The 19,491-nt window shown below is 31.6% G+C and overlaps 5 protein-coding genes and 1 long non-coding RNA gene across 7 annotated transcripts; 4 read left to right on the top strand and 2 right to left on the bottom strand.

Moving 5' to 3' along the window:
• Positions 1 to 159: 159 nt before the first annotated feature.
• Positions 160 to 2,177, bottom strand: LOC136786244 (chymotrypsin-1-like). Its single transcript, XM_066747864.1, has 4 exons — positions 1,945 to 2,177; positions 1,438 to 1,782; positions 969 to 1,192; positions 160 to 766 (listed from the first exon to the last, which is right to left on the bottom strand). The coding sequence occupies exons 1-4, from the start codon at positions 2,138 to 2,140 to the stop codon at positions 593 to 595; spliced, it is 939 nt and encodes a 312-aa protein (XP_066603961.1). The 5' UTR covers positions 2,141 to 2,177; the 3' UTR covers positions 160 to 592.
• Positions 2,178 to 2,847: 670 nt separating this feature from the next.
• Positions 2,848 to 4,404, top strand: FRG1 (FSHD region gene 1). The gene is made up of 5 exons (XM_066747865.1): positions 2,848 to 3,149; positions 3,229 to 3,305; positions 3,423 to 3,715; positions 3,804 to 4,003; positions 4,065 to 4,404. The coding sequence occupies exons 1-5, from the start codon at positions 3,091 to 3,093 to the stop codon at positions 4,210 to 4,212; spliced, it is 777 nt and encodes a 258-aa protein (XP_066603962.1). The 5' UTR covers positions 2,848 to 3,090; the 3' UTR covers positions 4,213 to 4,404.
• On the bottom strand, positions 4,222 to 6,722 carry cathD (cathepsin D). Its single transcript, XM_066747863.1, has 8 exons — positions 6,300 to 6,722; positions 5,954 to 6,201; positions 5,618 to 5,736; positions 5,320 to 5,519; positions 5,128 to 5,250; positions 4,903 to 5,050; positions 4,680 to 4,772; positions 4,222 to 4,603 (listed from the first exon to the last, which is right to left on the bottom strand). The coding sequence occupies exons 1-8, from the start codon at positions 6,359 to 6,361 to the stop codon at positions 4,442 to 4,444; spliced, it is 1,155 nt and encodes a 384-aa protein (XP_066603960.1). The 5' UTR covers positions 6,362 to 6,722; the 3' UTR covers positions 4,222 to 4,441.
• An 879-nt stretch (positions 6,723 to 7,601) lies between these two features.
• LOC136786247 (gametocyte-specific factor 1-like) lies at positions 7,602 to 8,428 on the top strand. The gene is made up of 3 exons (XM_066747867.1): positions 7,602 to 8,045; positions 8,123 to 8,254; positions 8,312 to 8,428. Exons 1-3 carry the CDS (start codon positions 7,884 to 7,886, stop codon positions 8,333 to 8,335), a joined length of 318 nt encoding a protein of 105 aa, XP_066603964.1. The 5' UTR covers positions 7,602 to 7,883; the 3' UTR covers positions 8,336 to 8,428.
• A 295-nt stretch (positions 8,429 to 8,723) lies between these two features.
• DNaseII (deoxyribonuclease II) lies at positions 8,724 to 12,593 on the top strand. 2 transcript variants are annotated; one of them, XM_066747861.1, is made up of 8 exons: positions 8,724 to 8,868; positions 8,958 to 9,776; positions 9,858 to 10,249; positions 10,393 to 10,570; positions 10,657 to 11,167; positions 11,507 to 11,609; positions 11,866 to 12,004; positions 12,084 to 12,593. In XM_066747861.1, exons 3-8 carry the CDS (start codon positions 10,116 to 10,118, stop codon positions 12,222 to 12,224), a joined length of 1,206 nt encoding a protein of 401 aa, XP_066603958.1. In that variant the 5' UTR covers positions 8,724 to 8,868; positions 8,958 to 9,776; positions 9,858 to 10,115; the 3' UTR covers positions 12,225 to 12,593. The 2 variants fall into 2 exon arrangements, with proteins under 2 accessions (XP_066603958.1, XP_066603959.1); XM_066747862.1 differs by having other exon boundaries at positions 8,958 to 10,249.
• Positions 12,594 to 18,174: 5,581 nt separating this feature from the next.
• Positions 18,175 to 18,775, top strand: LOC136786121 (uncharacterized). The gene is made up of 3 exons (XR_010824757.1): positions 18,175 to 18,309; positions 18,380 to 18,523; positions 18,604 to 18,775. It is a non-coding gene; the product is annotated as an uncharacterized lncRNA (long non-coding RNA).
• Positions 18,776 to 19,491: the final 716 nt, after the last annotated feature.

The raw sequence follows: 19,491 nt of genomic DNA, 5'->3' as shown, positions 1-19,491 counted from the left end.
GTGGTGTGCTGAAAGTTTTCCTTGAGAACGTTATTCGTGACGCCGTCACATACACCGAACACGCCAAGAGGAAGACTGTAACTGCCATGGACGTTGTATACGCATTGAAGAGACAAGGCAGAACCCTTTATGGTTTCGGAGGTTAAGATGCATCTTGCAAGTTTTAAACATCTGACAAGCTTGAGATCAAGCGCCGTAATCGGCCCTTTTCAGGGCCACAACATATTTTTAACGTATATCAATTTTATCGTCACTCGAGTAATATCTAATAAATTTTGTTGGACATTTATACTATAATTTAATCCCATTTCTACATTGATGATTGGTTTTGTACGCATTTGTAACAATTATGGTTTTTTATTGTGCTGCTTTTTTCGTGTATAATTAATACGCTGAGAGATAGCATTCTTAAATTTGAAGCATTATCTTACACTTATGGAAAAAATTAAAATTAATAACAGTTATCTTTAAGAATTTTTATTATAAAAGTTTGATTGGAAATACTGATACATTACAGTTGTTTCATAGCCATTACTTAAAACATTCTGGTACGATAGAAATTACAGTTTTGAGCATTTATTGCATTATTCTTTTACATGTTTCCTACATTTCCCCTCATCACACTATTAATCCATGGCAAATAAGTAGAGACTCTTGTAAATACTCCGGGTCTGCTGCTAGGACAATTAGAGTCGCCATAACTAACAATGCCAATTTGTACTAAGCGCCCACTACTCACTACGACTAGAGGACCGCCACTATCTCCCTAAAATTTATAAAAGATTAGTAAGCTGTTACGAAAGACCTTAAGCCTATTGAAAAAAGTATATGATTGTTAATAAATTGTAGTGATTGAATTTAATAGGAATTTTTGTAGAAATAAAATATTATATGTTATACACAGGCGTAGATGCTACATTTTCACTCATTTTAAACTACCTAAGCTCTTGTGTGAGAAACCAGTATACCTGACAAGCATCTTCGCCCAAACCAGGTGCTGTGCAGATGTTACGTTTATCCACGTTCCAGTATCGTCCACATTCAGAATTTGAGATGACTGGGAGAACAGCATATTTCAATGCTTTCGTGCCCTTGTTGCCACGTTCGTCACGACCCCAACCGATAACCACTGACGATTCGTCCACGAAACTATCATATGATTGTCTGTTCAAAGTGATTGGTTGGATTGTATCTATAAATTTTTTTAATATTAATTAACATTACTAAAAAAGAAGAAATAAGTTTTTTCTAGTATAACAGCACGCTAAGCAAAAATGATTTGATGGAGTTTTTAAATTTGGTTTTAACAATTTCCAGATCAAGTCAATTCTTATTGTGTGCTTGTATAAAATACAGTAAAACTTTAAATTAAATTTCTTTTATATTCAAACCAAGAGGAGCTTATTTGCAAGCGTAGAAGTATGTGTTAAATTTTACTTCTGTAAGGAATATCCATAGGCATGTAGAGGAGGCCGATGTCATTTCTGGTTTGTTTATAAAAAGGGTGGAGAGCACCGATGGTGGTCATCATGGAGATTCCAGGTCCTCGGTTAAAATCATATCCAATGCCATTTTTGTTAGTGACGCCAAAAACGACGAAGAATCGACGTGGCTCTTCAGCGATGCAATGCCCAGCAGTTAAAACCCACCGACGATTCAAAACCGTTCCTCCACATTGCGCGATTATTCCATTTCCTACTAACCTGTGTACTACTACCATGAAAGGAAACTGACCCTCTGAAGCGAAATTTCCTCCAGCAATTTTTTCTGTATCAAATTCACCTTAAAATTATATTAAACAATTTTAATTAAAAGGTTACAAATAAAACCTGTGAATTGTAAGCTTTGTAATCAAAGTTATAATCCTTTTACGACTAACTTTAATGATTTAGCCTTTTCTAGAATTAAGAGAATTTTTTAATTTAAATATATAGGATTACTTACGTGGACTAAAAAAGTACCCAAGGTCAGAATAATCCTGCGTTTCAAAATTTTCAGTGATATTTAAAGTGTTGTCGGTAGGAAGCGCAAAACCAAAGGCCAAACTGACCAAAAGCAACAAGAAAATGCTGCAAACGTACATGTTTACTGTTCTTAAATCTATCGTGAACTGTAAAGCATTTTCTATTCGGTTTCTCATTTATACTGAAAACTATCCTTGCAAGTAAATACAAGGATTAACTGTACATTTTCCTTAATGGTTATAAGGGTGCTTCCACTACCTGCCCCTTGTGAGGTATGCAGAACTTTGTCATAGCATCAGTTTCTTCAGATATTTTAGTTTCAAAATATTACGCTTTAGATTAAAAATAGTTGCTCAAAATTGGACTTATTGTATTTTTAATAGTTTTACCATAATAGGGCAAGTGTAATTGTCAGTTTTTACTTCTGTAAACTAGTGCATAATACTATAAGGAACCTATAGGAAACAGATTACAATGAAAATGACAAAAAGTAAAGATACTGCCTGTTTTTTTAGGACGCCAGAATTTTTACCAAATAATTGCAAGAAAATTACACTACATTAATTAGTATATTGCTCTTCAAGTATTATTTATTTAATACACAGCCTTAATTGATACGTTTTTAAATTATTTAGAGAATATATTTTCTATTTAAATATTTAATAATATATAAAATACTTTCTGTTTTTTTTAATTTATATTAAAAATAACATATTTAGTTAAAATCCTAGAATATATATTATATATATAAAGAATTAGTAGACTTTGATAATGATATATTTTACTTGGTGTTTATATCGTATTGTGTAATAAAAATCTTATAATTACAGCGTAAATTCATTATATTCATAATTGTGTTTCAGTCATCTCCAAGGTACTTAAAGAGATCAAGGAGTTCGAAATAAATAACAGCGTAGATACGATAGATTTATTATTAATCTTATACTTTAAATGTCTTTTAAAGCTTGTATTAATGTATATACTTCAACTTTGACAGTCTACAATGTACATGTATATAGTTCAGTTGCATGTACATACATGTATAGCGGTTTAAATTTTTGAGGTTATAAACAAGAATACTGTATTTTTCAAGACGTTTCTCCTTCGAAATTAAGAACAAAAAGTTATGTCTGAGTACGACAAAGTAAGGGTAAAGAAATTAGTTTTAAAGGGAGAGAAGACAAAGTAAGTGGAAATTGTATTTTTAACTAGTGGCTTCAAAAACAAAAATTGTAAGCATTGTTTATTATTTTATTTCTTTTAGGGCTAAAAAACGTAAACTAAAGAAACATGAGGAAAAGGATAAAAATAAAATAGATGACACAGACTCTATAGTACATGGTATTTGTATAACGATTATCTTTATTGTATTTCAAAATAAATTTTACAGGTTATGTAGTTATAAATAACCTTGAGATTAACAAATTTAAATCAAAATATTTGGTGTCTTCAATATAGGTGGATGGTGGAAAGCCAAAGATATTTCTGAAATTAATGGTGCTGTAGCTATTGAATTTGGTTTACAAACATATATGAAAGCTCTGGACAATGGATTATTTACATTAGGTGCACCACATAATGAAGGAGAAGGTCCCTCTCCAGAAGAGATTTTAACAGCCTTTCCAACAGGGGAAAATAAAATTGCATTAAAATCTGGTTATGGAAAGTATCTTGGTGTTGATAAGAAAGGTATTGTACTTGGACGAAGTGATGCAGTTGGAGCAGTTGAGCAATGGGAGCCAATTTTTCAAGTGAATATTTTAAAATTAAGTTTGCTCATTTTGTGACTGACATATCATGTGAAAGATTGTATTTATTATAAGAAATTGTTCATTTTAGGATGGCAAACTTGCTTTGTTAAGCAGTACAGGATGTTTTATGTCTGTAAATGAGGACGATGATGTTGTCTGTCAGAATAAAACTGCTGGACCTTCAGAGTATATTACTGTAAGAAGTATTATTCAAAAAATAAATGATTCTGATAAACGTACACCAGAAGAAGAGCAGGGCACTATTGCTGAAGTTGAAGTAAACTATGTGTAAGTAACTATTAGTTGGTCAGCTTTTATGTATTATTTATCTACAATTATATTTGTGCAGGAAAAAGTTCCAGAAATTCCAAGACAAAAAGCTTAAAATAAATAAAGAGGGCTATTCAGAATTAAAACGTGCTAAGGTAGAAGGGAATTTGCATGAAACCTTATTAGATAGAAGAAGTAAAATGAAAGCTGATCGTTATTGCAAATGAAACAGTTAATTAACAAGCTTTCAGGTTTTCTTTATTATCTTTGTAATCAAAGTCTATAAGTTTCCACAGCACGGCAGCATAAACTCTTTCAGATTTACAGTGTATTTTTATCTTATAACATTAGATTTCTTAGTATACTTTTACACTATAAAGTTGTTCTTATTTGAAGAATTAAAGCAATTCATATTAATAGTTCATTTGTATTTATCTTTAGTATATAAAATATTGCTTATTTTGCAATAGCAAATCCTATACGATTGTTTTCCATATCAAACTCTGTATAAAAACGCCCAATGAAAACATCTCCTAAAATCCATAAAGGTCCATTTGGTGGGGGAATATCCATGCCCATAAAACCACTTAAACAAATAGTCTTTCCAAATTGTTTCATCTAAAAAAACAGTAACAATACAAGTTTAAACAAATAAATTAGTTTTAAAATTAACAGTATAAAACAAAGTGCTAACTTTTAGAACATAGTCCTCGCCACGTAAAGTAAACTTATTTCCTCCAATTATGAAGTCAATATTTGGGAGATTTGGAATACTATCACAACTTATCTGTAATAAAAGAGAATAAGATTAATATGATAATAAAGAAAAAAAGGATTTAAGATAATTTTGGAAAACTTTTATTTGTTATATATATATATAATTTTGGCTTTATATTTTATATATTAACTGTATTTACCATTGCTTCACCATTGATAATTGTGGTGGCACCAATTGCTTTATTGATAGCGCTTATTTCATCAACTGGTCCGGCAATCAATGAAGTGCCAGTATCTGCAATAGCTTGACAACCATTTTGACAAGCAGTAGCTGAGCCCACTTTAACTCTGTTTTAAAATCAAAATATTTTAAAATTATAAGGTACTTTTTCCTATGAAGCATATTTTAAACATTAATAACATACTGATCCATTTGAAATTGCCAATATGCTTGTCTGTCAACATTTACATATGTGAAGTCACCTTCGTAGTGATTTTGATCCGAGCCACCAAGAATCATCTCTCCACCAAATGCAGCATTTGGATCACTTTAACAATGCATAAAATTGATAAAAGAATACTTTTAAGAAGATAAGTATTAATTACTTAATGTTTACCGATTGAGGTAGAAACTGAAAACTGCTTTAGGGACTAATCCCTGCTCAACCATGCTGTTAAAAACAGGTTTAACTCCATCAATAGAGATGGAGGCATATGCCATTCCTAAAATTCCATCAAACTTAGCAGCAACAAATGCTAACCCTGGCTCACTCATTGCTTCTGCAAAAGTTTGGTCTTTAACAGCGACACCTGCTATCTGTTACATAAAAATCATAATCTTATGTGTAAAACTATTTTTAACAAATTTTGATTTTAATATTTATACAGTAGTTACACACACAAACACAAACTTACATGTATAACATCAGTAGATAAAAATCCTGATAAACTGCCAGAACCATATCGAATTTCAAATTCTGTTCCATTTTCTTTATACGAAGATGATTTCGAGCTGTCATATTTTTTGTGCATCACTAAATGAAAATAAATAATAATTTATGTTTATATAAGAATGTAATCTACTCAATATAGAAAAATAAAAGCTGTTTTCCTGAATATAAATCATGTGTTATCAGTTATAGCTTCTTATAGAATAATGAGACAATCTTATCAAGCTACAAAGTTCATCAAATAAATGAATGACTGGTGAATATAAAATGCCATAAACAGTACTTGTTATTTTACACTTACGGCAAGCAATGTTTGTTAAATGACATTTCTTGGATGGGACCCATAAATTGGATGAGCCTGTATCAAAAATAACACTAAAATTTTGTGGTGGAGATCCAATACTTATATATCCATAGTACTGAGCATCTAGATAATTTGACAATGGCTCTGGTGGAATGTTGCTCCCATGGAGGAGATGATACTGATGTAACTCAGTGCCAAGTTCCTTAAATTGCTTCCTGACAGTTTGAATTTTGTGTAATGGTACTCTGAATGAAGAAAGCTTAATTAAGGTTTTACTTTTCAATATTTATAGGAGTTATTGTTCTATTTTTAAATTTTCGTATTTAAACAGAATATTGCTTACCTCACCAAGTCTGCATTTGTCAAAGTAAAAATAATAGCAAGTCCTGCAATTATGCGGAACATTCTGAATTTGGAGTTTTTGTTTTATAAAGGATAAAATTAGTCTGTCTGAATAATATCTGAGCCGACTAGAATAAATCACAGTAAACTCGTATTATAATAGCTGTAATCGGTTAATTGGTGATTATTAACGGTTTAAATGAAATATTTTCAAATAACGTAGCCTGTAATAGTTTGAAACGCAAACGGCTGAAACTTCCGAAGATCTGATGCCAATGCTAAATGCCAATTACTGAGTTCAAACCTTAAGGCTGGTCCAGTTCAGTCTACCTTTGTGATGAGTGGCTACTTTTGGAAGCTACTGCGCATGTGCGGTGGCGGCAACGGCGCAATATCTTCAATCAGCTTATTTTATTTTACTCTTTCTTTTAGCCCAACAAGATCAATCCTGCAATACAATTGGCACTTCTGATTCATTTATACTGTTTTTTTTTTAATAATGTATGACTAGCAAACACGTGATTTACTGTACTGTATTATTTGTTAAGTCTTTTTTTCATTTTACGACAGTCAATAATAACTGATGATAAATGACTTTTTTTTAGAGAAAGAAATATCATTGTTACAAAGTTTAAGTTCGCGGATTGTTAAAGAATAAAATACCAGTAATCGTACTTTTTAACACTCAATTTTTAATTATTACTATATAAAATTAATTTATTAATTATATCATGGAGCATCTAACTCCGTATTCTGTAACTTTATGCAGAATTTTCGGTGTTAGTACGGACGAAAAACTATATATGTATATAGATATACATTTCTCATTACAAATATCAATATTTGTCGTTAACTTCAGCTTAACGATACCGAAATTTGTTGATAAGAGTAAAATATTATCTATAAATTAAAGACAAGAGGTTTTATATTTGTATATTAAAATAATTATATATATATGCATGTTGTTTATATACAGTGATATATGTATGTATGTTGGTGCTTTGCCATTATGCAGCTTTTAAAATAATATACTATTTATATATCACCTACATACAGTGACATACACAACCCACACAACATTCTGATTTTCTAATGCGATGACATTGGACACCATACACTCATACACAGCATTATCCGGTACCCCTTACATCCTTTGTTTGCATTTCTCAATCTTCGCATTACGGTTTAAATTTCTGCTGACTTTTAAAGCATATAAGCAGAGATGGTAGCAGGCTTAGAATTTAATACATTTAATATTTTCATTCATCATCGCAACCAACTAATTATAAACAGGTAATCTATCTAATTTTTATTTCATTGTAGGTATTAAAACTAATATTTACGTTTAGTATATAATATATTTTTAAAAAATATTCTCTTAGTACCTTTACTTTTATAAATAGTAAAATTAATATTGTTTAATTTTTCTTTTTAATTTTAGTCAAATACAGCTAAGTTTGAGGTTAAAGGAAGAATACAAATTTCATTAAATAATTGTAAATGTATATTAAAATCAAGATAAAATTTTGTTATCTAAGTGCTTTCAGTTTTAGGAATAGGTGATACATAGCAAAATTAAATAGAAATGGAAGTATTACTGAAAACATGTCCTTATGATTCTGCACATCGTATCATAGCAAATAGATTGCAATGTCATCTTATTAAATGCGCTAAGAATTTTCCTAATACCACAAAAGTGAAGTGTCCTTACAATCAAACACATGTCATTGAAATGCTGGAACTGGAGGTAATACATTATTCTTCTTAATTTTTCAAAAGACATTTAAATTAATAGTTAGTGCTGTTGATCTTATTGTATCGTAGAGCCATATAAGTGAATGTTCTGACAGAGGTTTACTTGAAATGGAGAAGGTAAAATATAAACATGAAAAATCTATAGGCATTGTACCTATAAATGTAGACCTCGAATTTCCTTCTGGAGAGAAATGGGAAGATGTAATATTCTCTTTTTTTTTTTTAAATTAAAAGATATATATTATTGTCTTAATACAGTTACCATTTTGCAGGTACCTATGAAAGAGAAATTCATTCCTATGAAAAAAACTGAATCTAAAATAATATTTAGGCAATTAATATGTGCAACTAAGTCTGAAAAGGAACAATTCAAATTAAATGAACACAGTAGAATATTGAAGCTGGAAGAGAAATTACTTATGGAGTCTGTTAATGCTGTGCCATATGTAGACAAAGATGATGTAACGAAAATTCTAAATTTTCAATTAAAATTCCATTTATGCAAAGTTTTAATGTTAAAAACTCTTTTTATAGGCACAGTACTCTTACAATCCTCTACGTCTACCTAGAAAGAAGTCTGTTAATGTAGTGGTTAATGGCTCATCACTTCAAGATAGTCTACATAGTCTTCCTATCAACAATTTTGAATCTTTCAGTTCAAGTGATATATCTTAGATAGAAAATGATAATCATAAAACTATAAATCAGGCAGCGAAAGGTTTAGATGGTGGAGAATTTCCCGAGGTTCAAGAACCTTTAGCTTCAGATGACATTAAGATTGAAAATGAGCAAGTTTTGTATCCAATTAATCATGAGTATGTACTGAAATTTATAAAGAGCTGTATAGAAAAATGCAATCATCCAAATTTAAAGGTAAAATATTTTCAAATTAAATAATTTTTAGGCTCACTGCTGAAATGTCTGCACTCTCAATAATAAAAGAAAATATTTCTATAAGAGAAGCAAAACTTGTAAAAGAGATGCTAGATAATAGCAAAGAAAACCAACTAAAAAATGTGAAAATAAAAAATGGAGTACCTATTATACGAGGCTTGTCTAACTATGCAGCTGCAACAAGTAGCATAGGAAGTGCTAGTACTGGTCATGGATATATGCTGAAACAAGCTTTACAGAAAAATGGTTGGCTCCAAACATCAAAAGATTCAATTCTTGACATGTCAGGAATAAGTTCAGAGACTAGCATCTATAAAAATGAGTTTGCTAATAATAACAGTACTGATTATAAAAATGACGAATATTAGGATGTTTGGATGAATTTTCGGCAGTAACAAAGAAGGATATAAGTACAATGAAATATTTTAGTAACAAAAAACAAACATTTGAATAAAGTCTATACTGAAATGCGGTTTATTGATATTCAATAAAGTTATGACAAAGAAAAAAACTGTTTTATTATAAACTTGTTTTTATTATTGCTTTTTAAAAGCTTTGATAACTTAAGAATTTACTTTTTATTGCTTTTTTTCAAAGATAAAGCATTAAATATTACTTTTTTGTGGAGTTAAAAAATATAAAATATAATAAATAGTTTATGTATAACATTTGACTTAATTATTGACCTTTGATCTTTTAAATTAATATTATATTTGAAATTACTATGTATTTAAAATTTGTGTAAAAATGTTTTTACTAATTCTAAAAGCTTTAATATAAATGTATGGCAAGATAATTATTAATTAATACAAATCACAGCATCTATAAGGTATTAGCCAAATTTTCTTTGTCTTGTAGTGTATGACGTCGCATTATGACTAACTGTTTGCATATTCTTTTTCACTGGCAGTGAGTAAGATCTACACTCCGCGTCACGTGGATTGTACACTTCTCAAGTTAGAATTGGAGTAGCAAGAGCGCATATGAGTGAGGAGCAGTAAACAGACGAGAACAGCTACAGAAAACACGAGTATGACTTCAAAGTAACACGTGTTACGATAATGTTTCTTTAATCGCGTTCAATCGGTAATCACGCATTGACGTTTTTTAAATATTGTTGGATGAATTTGGTAAATATACTTCCGAATTAGATACAAGTCAGTGGTAAATGAGTTGTGCCATCAAATCCTCTATTCTCCTAACTACCAAAATGTTGTTGTATTTTGTTAGTTTTTTGCTATTCTTTAGTGGCATAGAATGCAACTTACAATGCATGGATGAGAACAATGAACCAGTCGACTGGTAAGCTATAATTACTTTATTTTTATTATAGTTTAGATTATTTATTAACTATAAACATATTAAATTGCATTATTAGTTAAAACTATTAACAAAGAGATTAATGATATGTAAAATATTCTAATGTTATTAATGTTATCCTGCAGGTATGTCATGTACAAATTACCGAAAATATCACAAAGTAGCAATCCTTTGATAAGACAAGGATCTGCTTATATTTATATAACAAACAAATCCTTAGAAAACGGGTGGACATTATCGAAGAAGAATATTAATTCAAAAAGTTCTATCCCTGGCAATACTCTAGCACCGTTGTACGACGATGTAAAACCTTGATTACATTTCTAATATAAATAATTTATTTAGTTTTATAGAGATAGTTGGAATGAAAATGTTGAAATTGATTGTAGGTAAACTTAGGAAGTAAAATGTGGGCCCTATATAACGACAAGGCACCGAATAAGCCAGTGACCTTGAGAAATGGTCACGCGAAGGGCGTAATGATGGTAAAGGAGGATGGGGGTTTCTGGTTGATTCACAGCGTCCCGAATTTTCCTCCAACGCCGAACGGAGGTACGGTTAATAGACCATCAGAAAATAATTCAAGCAATAATAAAACGACGACAATCAACGATGGAGAGTACAGTTATCCTACTACAGGACAAAATTACGGTCAAAGTTTCCTTTGCATCTCTCTGAGCAATGAGTATATTGACACGATTGGCCTACAGTTAATGTACAATCAGATTACTGTTTACAGCAAAAATCTACCGGAAAAATTGAAAGAAAGGTTTCCTATATTTCTGAATGCTACTAATCAGAAGAAAATTCGCAAGGCACCGTTTAACCATAAAGCTATATTACAGTCATTAGGATCGGTTGAATTTACTTCCTTTGCCAAAAGCGATAAATGGCAAAAAGGTAACGCTGCTAAGGGACTTGTTTATTATACCTATTATAAGAGTTAGACCCACGAAGTTCCTTTGTAAAATGAAAACTATTATAATTCTGTGGTGTTTTGGGAAACAACAGAAAATTTTAAGAGTTATAATGTCATTTTTTAAATATTTAATTATATTGATTTTTTTTTTCATTATTTAATTTATTTATTATTGCTATTTAAATGTAATTGTTACAATAATTTGGTAAAAATCATTGGGATAAACTCGTCAAAAATAATACGGTCAAAATTTATATAGCTGATAAAAATAAATTTTACTTTATCCTTATCTTTACTAATTAAAGAATATTGATTTACAGATTTGTATGAAGAGTTTGTCGCGTCTCAATTGCAAACAGATTTATTAGCAGAAACATGGCAGCATGGAACTGGAAAATTACCTACCAATTGTCACGGTCTTAAGTAATGGAACAATTTTTTATTAAAATTATACCTAAATTTTATTATTACTTTTGTTTATATTTTTCTTGTATGCTTGCTAGGGTTTTTTATTTATATATGGAAAAGATTATTAATAGATATTTGTAGAGAGCTTAGTCTTAATATTTCGACTTCTTATCAACCAAAATTGTAATTAGTGAGAATATGTAAAATCATTAATTTTAAGTTATGTATATTTTATAAGATAGAAAATCTTTTGATAAAATCATCGTTTTAGAGTGTACAACGTGGAATCTATCCATTTAGTAAATGCTAATGTGGATTTCAAAAGTACTAATGATCATTCAAAATGGGCGATTGCAGCAGATAATAAAAGTAATCGTAGTTGGGTTTGCATCGGAGATATTAATAGAGCCGTAAATATATTTCTTCAAGATATTGGGTCAGCACACAGCTCATTAAAAACGATTAATTGAATTAATTCCATTTTTTCAGGATACGCAATACAATAGAGGTGGTGGAACAGTTTGTATAAATTCCAAGGCTTTATGGAAAAATTATCGTGATGCTGTAAATGATATTGAACCCTGCCCAAGAAGAGGTCTTTTTCAAAATGTTTTATCGTGGTTTGGATAGCGGATAATGGAAAATGTAGATTTATAGTAATTTACAGTCGCATGCGCTTCGTATTACATTTCGAAATGGATTATTAAATATTTATCAGTAATGACTACGCTAGCATTAAAGGAAATGGTTTACCTTATCAAATGCTTCAATGTAATTCTAGTTTACAAATAACTTACATTTTCTTTCTAATATTAACTAATATTTATAATCATTCTTAAAATTTCCATATTTTACTATAGCTAATAGTAGCTTTTAATCTATATCATCGGATATACTCTTGTTACATACTCGTAACTGTGAACATTATGTAATTATTATAATATCATATAATTGTTAAGATTGATGTTTAGTCAAATAAAAATGAGAGTACAAATGTAACACGTGTTTTCTTATCATCCTTTATTATTTGAAGTTTTGCAAAATATAAAAAGATTTTAGAAAAGTTTAGTATAATAAATGTGTAATATTGGTTTTCACAGTTTTCTAAAGAAGCTAAAACTTATAGTAATAAGCGTGCTTTTAAGAATGAGCTATCTGAAAAAGGGAAGGAAAAAGATACCTAGAGACTCTTTTGTTAATAGAGAATAGGAGCGGACGACGAGGATTAGAAGAATCTTAAATTGGATCTTATGAAAGGTGTTCTTAGTCCCCCTGGAGAGCTGGCGCAACGTGCCTCGGTCTCTCTTTCTCTCTTGCTCTCTATCTTCTGCTTATTGTCTGTCCAAGGAAATTGCAAAGTAGACACTGCCGTTAATGAAAAAAGGCGAGGGCGTAGATGAGTACATAAGGGTTGGATAAGAGAGGGCTAAAATCTTACCAGGTCAATGAGAAATCGCGCCAAAAAGGAAGGATTTTTAATGAAAACTCTGGAAATCCAGTCGAACTTCATTCGTATCTTTTTCTTATCACTTGCCTCAAATCCTTTCCCTTTACAAGTGCTTCTAAAGAGGAATCCGGAAGAGTTTTTTTCTCTCAAATGAATCTCTGTCTTGATGAATGTCTGTCTCTCGTTTATACTTATAAGACAGGAGATAAAAGAAATAAATTTATCGTTTCCCTATTATATATGTATATATATATATATATATGTAAAACAATAAAAGCAGAGTAAATATATACAGGACATTCTAAGCGTCTTTTGAACGGCCTGTCGTAGCGAGTTGGGAGAAAAATTCTTATAATAAAAGCCTTATCGCGCGAAGAATGAAATGGTGACACTCGCCTTCACCGGAAGTGGTGGGAAAATTTCCTTCGGTTCGCTACTTTAGACCCCTTTAAAAGAAAACGTTCTGTGATGCGAGTTTTGTTAAGCTATTATGTATATTGACAATTATTATATAATAAATAATTTGAAAATTACAAAAAAAAAAAAAAAAAAATAATAAAATAAAAAAAGAGATGAGTGAGTAATGTGCTTGGGCCGATTAGTTTTGGCGTTCCTTTTAGATGTTATTTTCCACATGAGAAATTGCTGTGTTCCCTGTCTATCGGATGTCCTTTGGAACAAGAGCGATTTCGCGGTTCGGGAGCCACGGGTCATTGGTCGAACGTGTGTTTCGACATTTGGTTTCTACAGGGTGGAGGAGACCTCGTCCGATTCGAGTCATCGGTTTAACTTATTGGACTGCGGGTGGTTCTATACACTGGTTAATCACCCTATGCCCCCTTCCTCCCTCACATTTCTCTTCTTGCCAAACGACTCTATTACATCAAATTTTACACTTCCTGCACACACTCCTCTCTATTCTCCACTCGATAAATTTTTTCTTCTTTATAATATTTATTACTATGCTCAACTATATAGGACAAACCAAAATCAATAGTAATGATATACCTCGAATATATTAAATTTAAGAAACTTTGAATTCTAATGAAGATCGATATAGCATGGTACATATAAGTTTTTGTTTAAAAATATAGGTAATAATATTTTTTAATATTTGAAAATATAATTATTTCTGTCGGGTACTTGGCAAAAAGAGAGACGTGAAGGAGTGAGAATCTGGAAAAAAGAGAGGAAAGGCTAAAGAGGAAGGTGGAGGAGTGGAAAAAAGCTTGGAAAGGGAGAGATGCAAGAGTGTTTGACAAGAAGTTCGTAGCGGTTCATTCGGGCATGAATCAAATCGCATACGCTGTGCGGAGTAAGGCAAAACACCGTCTCGAAAACAGAGGGATTGGATAAGAGGGGTGTGGGTAAAGGACCGAGTAACCGGAAGCATCTGCGAGACTGCTAGGAAAAACAAGTCCGCTGTCACGCGAACGGGATTAAGAGGCTGCCGAGCTTAACTCCCCCTCCCCCCTCTCCAGCGCTTAGTCTCGCCATCTGCTGGCAAATCCGCTAATTTGAACCATATGGACCACCGACCAATAGAGTTTACCCAACATTTCCATAACCTTTTTGAGGCAAAGTCTAACGATCGCGCGAAATTTTATTTCGTAAAAATTTCTCTCTCCAAATTTTTCTCTTATTACGACAGGAAATGACGTCAAAATTCTATAGCATTACTTCAATTAACTTTCGTTCGTTGAATTATATGATAAATGTCTCCAAATATTATAATTTGTGGAAAATAGTAATTTATTAGATTTTAAGAAGTATACTTTCTGTATTCTAAAATAGAGACGTATTTCAATCCTCTCAGTATTTAAATTAACGTTACGTTCAAGTTTCTCGCTGTAGGATGTAGGTTTTAGATTTTGTGTAGTAAGTAGACAGGACTTTTAATTTCAGTCTCTTATATAATTTATACATAAATTATACAAAAATAAGTTCTCCGTATACAGTGCACGGTTTGTATTACTCTGTACGCAAATCATGAAAAGAGGGAGAGGGGGGGGGGGGGTGGTGGTGGTGAATGAAATAAGGAAACCAGCGTGGAACAGGAATTAATTACTAAGGGTGTTTTGAAATGTAGAATTAATTTTTAAAAGCATTACCAACAAGTTCGATGGTTTTCATTTTGCAGGATGTTAATGGTTAGTGGGATATGGATAGGAGGAGGGGAGGGGGTGGTGGTGTATGAATACGTATGAGAGAAATCGAGGTGGATATTAAAGTTTGTATCTGCTTCTGCACTGCCAAGATACAATATACTACATAAGCCATGTGCTGGAAAGTGTTGGAGAACGGCCGTGACCGTTTCGCCAATGCTTAAGCACACACGTGCAAAATGCATATATATATATATATATATATATATATATATATATATATAACGTCTCGCATATATTTGGACGACGCAGAGACTCCGAGGTTTTAGCATGCAAAGCGGGGAGCCTTTAATGCTGAAATATTGTTGGAACACCAAGCCGGAAGCTTACTCTCGTCTCTTATTCGTCTAACTTCTCGCACCTTTCGCCCTTTAACCACCCAATCGACTCCATTTACGTGTTTTCCCATTACTTCGTCTAATTCTTCATCTTTCTCTCCTTTCATCTTGATGCTCTTTGACTAAATTACCACTTTTTCTCCAACAAATTAGTCATAATAATAATAATATGTAAAATACATGTTTTATGGTTTGAAAATGTTCATCGCTTACGGTTTTTAGTTGGCTCAGAGGATTTTGCTTCTGTTACTACTTATCTGTGGCTTAACTATAGTTAGGAATTATGCGCATGGAAACGCGTCGTTTGTGGATAATGGCGATTTCCAAAATATACTCAATCCCTTTTATACAACGCTAAAAAACATTAGATTTGAATGACCAGAATGCATTTCTAGGAAGTTATTATATTAGGCGGAGTGTTACGTTCACCACGTGCTTCATTCAACGAGGTCACTCACCTGCAGCGTTTCTACTCCTGAAAAATTGATGACCTAGTTGTTTTAATCAATAGGGTATCTCTATTTCTAATCTCAAGAGCAAAATCCATGAAAGTCAGAGTAGACTTGCTTTGCATGGATGATGCCAGCATTGACACTTTTACAGCTAAAAAGCCGATTGGAGGGGAATTCATATGCGCAGCACAAATGCACATCTACATGGGATACATGATTGTATTTTGACCATAAAAGCTCCAATTCTGGCATATATCTGTGGTCTGTATGAATTCTGCTCCTGAAAAATTGACGATGGAGGTGTTAGACCATGATGAGGTCTCTCTCTCTCTCTCTCTTTTTAATTTTCAGAGCAAAGTCAGTCGATGCAAGTCAGTTTAATGCTGAAGATATTTTAAGAGTATCCTTTCTCAGGTACTTTGAGCAGAAATGGGTAATTTTTGAGTTCTTTAAGGTTTTTCATTTGCCAAGTGCGTGGCGTAAAATACCGCGTTTCATGTCGTCAACTCAGTATCGTCGCAATCATAAAAAATAATAGGTACTCCCTCAAATGCTCCACTTTATAACCAGCAAATAATCTTTCATTGTTAGTTTAGTTGATCTTCCTTGATCCTCTAATGCTTTCTTAAAGCGCAGGAATTACTTTTAATATATTTGATATTAAATACTGCAGAAAAGTCGTTCATTACACACACAACAAATATTTTGTTTTTGCACACTTTCCACGCACTTTCCAACTTTGATTATCATATATGAACAAACAGTAATAATTTGATTAGTACACTTATTATCGCAAAATATGCTCGAGATTAGTAATAAAGTTATTATTATGTTTTTACGAGTCAAGAAAAATATAGCAGACGGGGTGCAACTATTTGGTAGATGTGTTCAAGCTGTTGGATCGATTAATCGGTTTACTGAAGTCTTCAATGTTTTTACTTTGGAATGAAAATTAAATAAAGAGTTTTCTGTTTTTTCAATTTTACTTTCCTTTATTTATTTATTTTTTTATTTAATTTTATTTTAAGTCGAATCACACAACTGCAAGGTTATTATCGACTAAACTTTCCTTTATTGTCTTATATTACTAAAGCTTCTGGTTAATTGATAATCAATCAAATGATTAATAGTTTGAACACGTACACAGACTACATAGTTTCATTTAGTGAACAAATCCCTGCTGTGTTTCAGAATCATATTAATGGAATTTAGTTCTTTATAGTAGGTAAAGTAAGAGTGTATATGTTAACAAAGTGAAAATAAGAAATTTGTGGTGTTAGTAATGAGTAAGATTCCTGTGTAACGTATTAAAAATATTAAAATTAAGTCGTGTACTTGAAAATAATATTAAAAGTTAAGGAAGATTAATTAAATATTAATATTGAAAGATTATTTACAGATTTTATATAAAGTAGAGTCGTTGCGTGACTTTCTCTAATTTTGTATACTTTACAAGAATAAGCAAATAACAAAAAATATAAGTACATGTTGAATAAAATTGTATATTTTAATTTTTTTTATACTTTTATTTTTACTGAGACAAGTATTGATGAAATAACATGAATTCAATCGAGCTATACCATCTAAAGGTAGAATAATTATTGTGGTTTGAATTGTGTTGCGTTAATTGTTGTATTTAATTATGAACGTCGCGTCATTAGAATTTCTTAGGGGCAATTACACTCGACGCTCTGCTCACGACACGTTTACTACAAGGACGAGAAACTTTCCGTTCAGTTCGGACCGCGTCATCAGTTCCGTAACGTTGTTAGTGGTCAGCGCTGTATTTACTTTGAAAGTGTCGACATCTAAGACTTGCCAACACTCGCCTTCGATTAAACATCAGGATCAAATTTTCACGCTATAATAGTCCTGCGGTACCATGTTGAAATTCAGTTTCCCTCGTGTTTCTCCCGTAAAAGCATTGGAGGTTCTCACGAGACTCGCTTTGATTGCAGGTCCTTCCATGGTTGGATTTCTAAAAAAAAAAAAAAAAGAAGTTGTAAATGTACAGAATTATTTTACCTCATTGTAGAAGAAGAGCAGTTGTTATTCTATGGAGCTAAAAATAAAAAACTAGTAAAGAGCTGGTATAAAAATACTTTATTTTAACTTTTCACATCTAAATTTTTTATTTGCTATAGTTATAAAAAATTTCCATCTTTAAGGGTCACAAAACTAGTTTCGATCGAATGAGTCAATGTTTTTAATAACGATATAAATACATGAAATCATCAATTGTTCCATGCTGCGAGTGGAACAGTATTCATTCTACGGAATTAAAAATAAGAAACCGGCGAACAGCAAGTTAAAGTATTTTTTATTTAAATTGTCACATTTCAATGTTTGATTTGTAATAAATATAAGAATTGTTATCTTTAAGGGTCATATATAAAACTAGCTCCGATTGCAAGAGTCAACGTTTAAAAAGAAGAAATATAAATACACGAAATCCTCTCATTCCATCGTGCAAGCGGAATAGTAACCATTCTGTGGAATTGAAACATAAAAAACAAGAGAGGAGTAGGTAAGAATAATTTTTTTATTTAAGCCATTCACATTCGGATGTTTTATCGGTAATAATTATAAAAATATTCCATATTTAAGGTACATCCGCGAGCTGAAAGCTCCTCGGTGCAATTTTAATGGCTCAGCCAGCCGCATCCTCCATCTTTAAGGGCTTTCCTGCTTGAAAGTCCACCTGCTTGGAAGTTATCCGATGTTGTAGTACTTAAACGAGCCAAACGCTTAGCTCTTAACGCGAAATATTCCACTCCTCCTGCAATAAACTTACACCGTCGACTATATTAGCATATTATGTAATATATATATAAATATAATATACAAGTGTTTATCGATTACACATACAGATATTTATGGATTATATCTACCAAGTTTCTCATCGACGTCGCACTCAACTTTGCCCAAGTCTATAATCCATTCGTGAAGGCTACGTGGCTTTTTGGCGTATCGATCAAACGCGGATTTATCCGTTTCACGTTTGTATTTGCAATGCGACTTTTATGAGTTTTTCATGCATAAGCCTAGTTACGTAACGTATTCATGTATTAAATTGTATTGAGACGTTGCGAGTGGGGCGACACTTTGGATTTACACCCACCTACTTGATTTTCTCTCTTCCTCCATAAAACTGTGTAAAGCTGGGTATGGTACTGACTGCACTTACTTTTATGGAGCTGCTGGAGATAGTGTGTTTCTCGTTTTTAATAATAAATAAAATATATAAAGTAAGTAATATTAAAATGTTTATCAAATAGTGATACATCGTTAAATAATTTCTATCTCAAAGTGTATGAATTTGCAAATTTATTTTTTTATAATAAAAAAGTTTAAATTATTATTTTTTGTATATTTAATGTTATATTTTCATTAGTATTTAACAGATTTAATTTATTTTAATAAAAAACTTGTGTATTTCCGTTTGTCTGAATTGCAAGATTTCTGTAAGACTGGAATTTATGATTATTTGAAGTT

The sequence above is a fragment of the Prorops nasuta genome, unplaced genomic scaffold (assembly GCF_024137725.1).
Source record: "Prorops nasuta isolate Cenicafe-Biocafe unplaced genomic scaffold, Cenicafe_Pnas_1.2 PNAS00003, whole genome shotgun sequence".
Classification (NCBI taxonomy): domain Eukaryota; kingdom Metazoa; phylum Arthropoda; class Insecta; order Hymenoptera; family Bethylidae; genus Prorops; species Prorops nasuta.
This window is presented reverse-complemented; position numbering and strand designations above follow the sequence as displayed.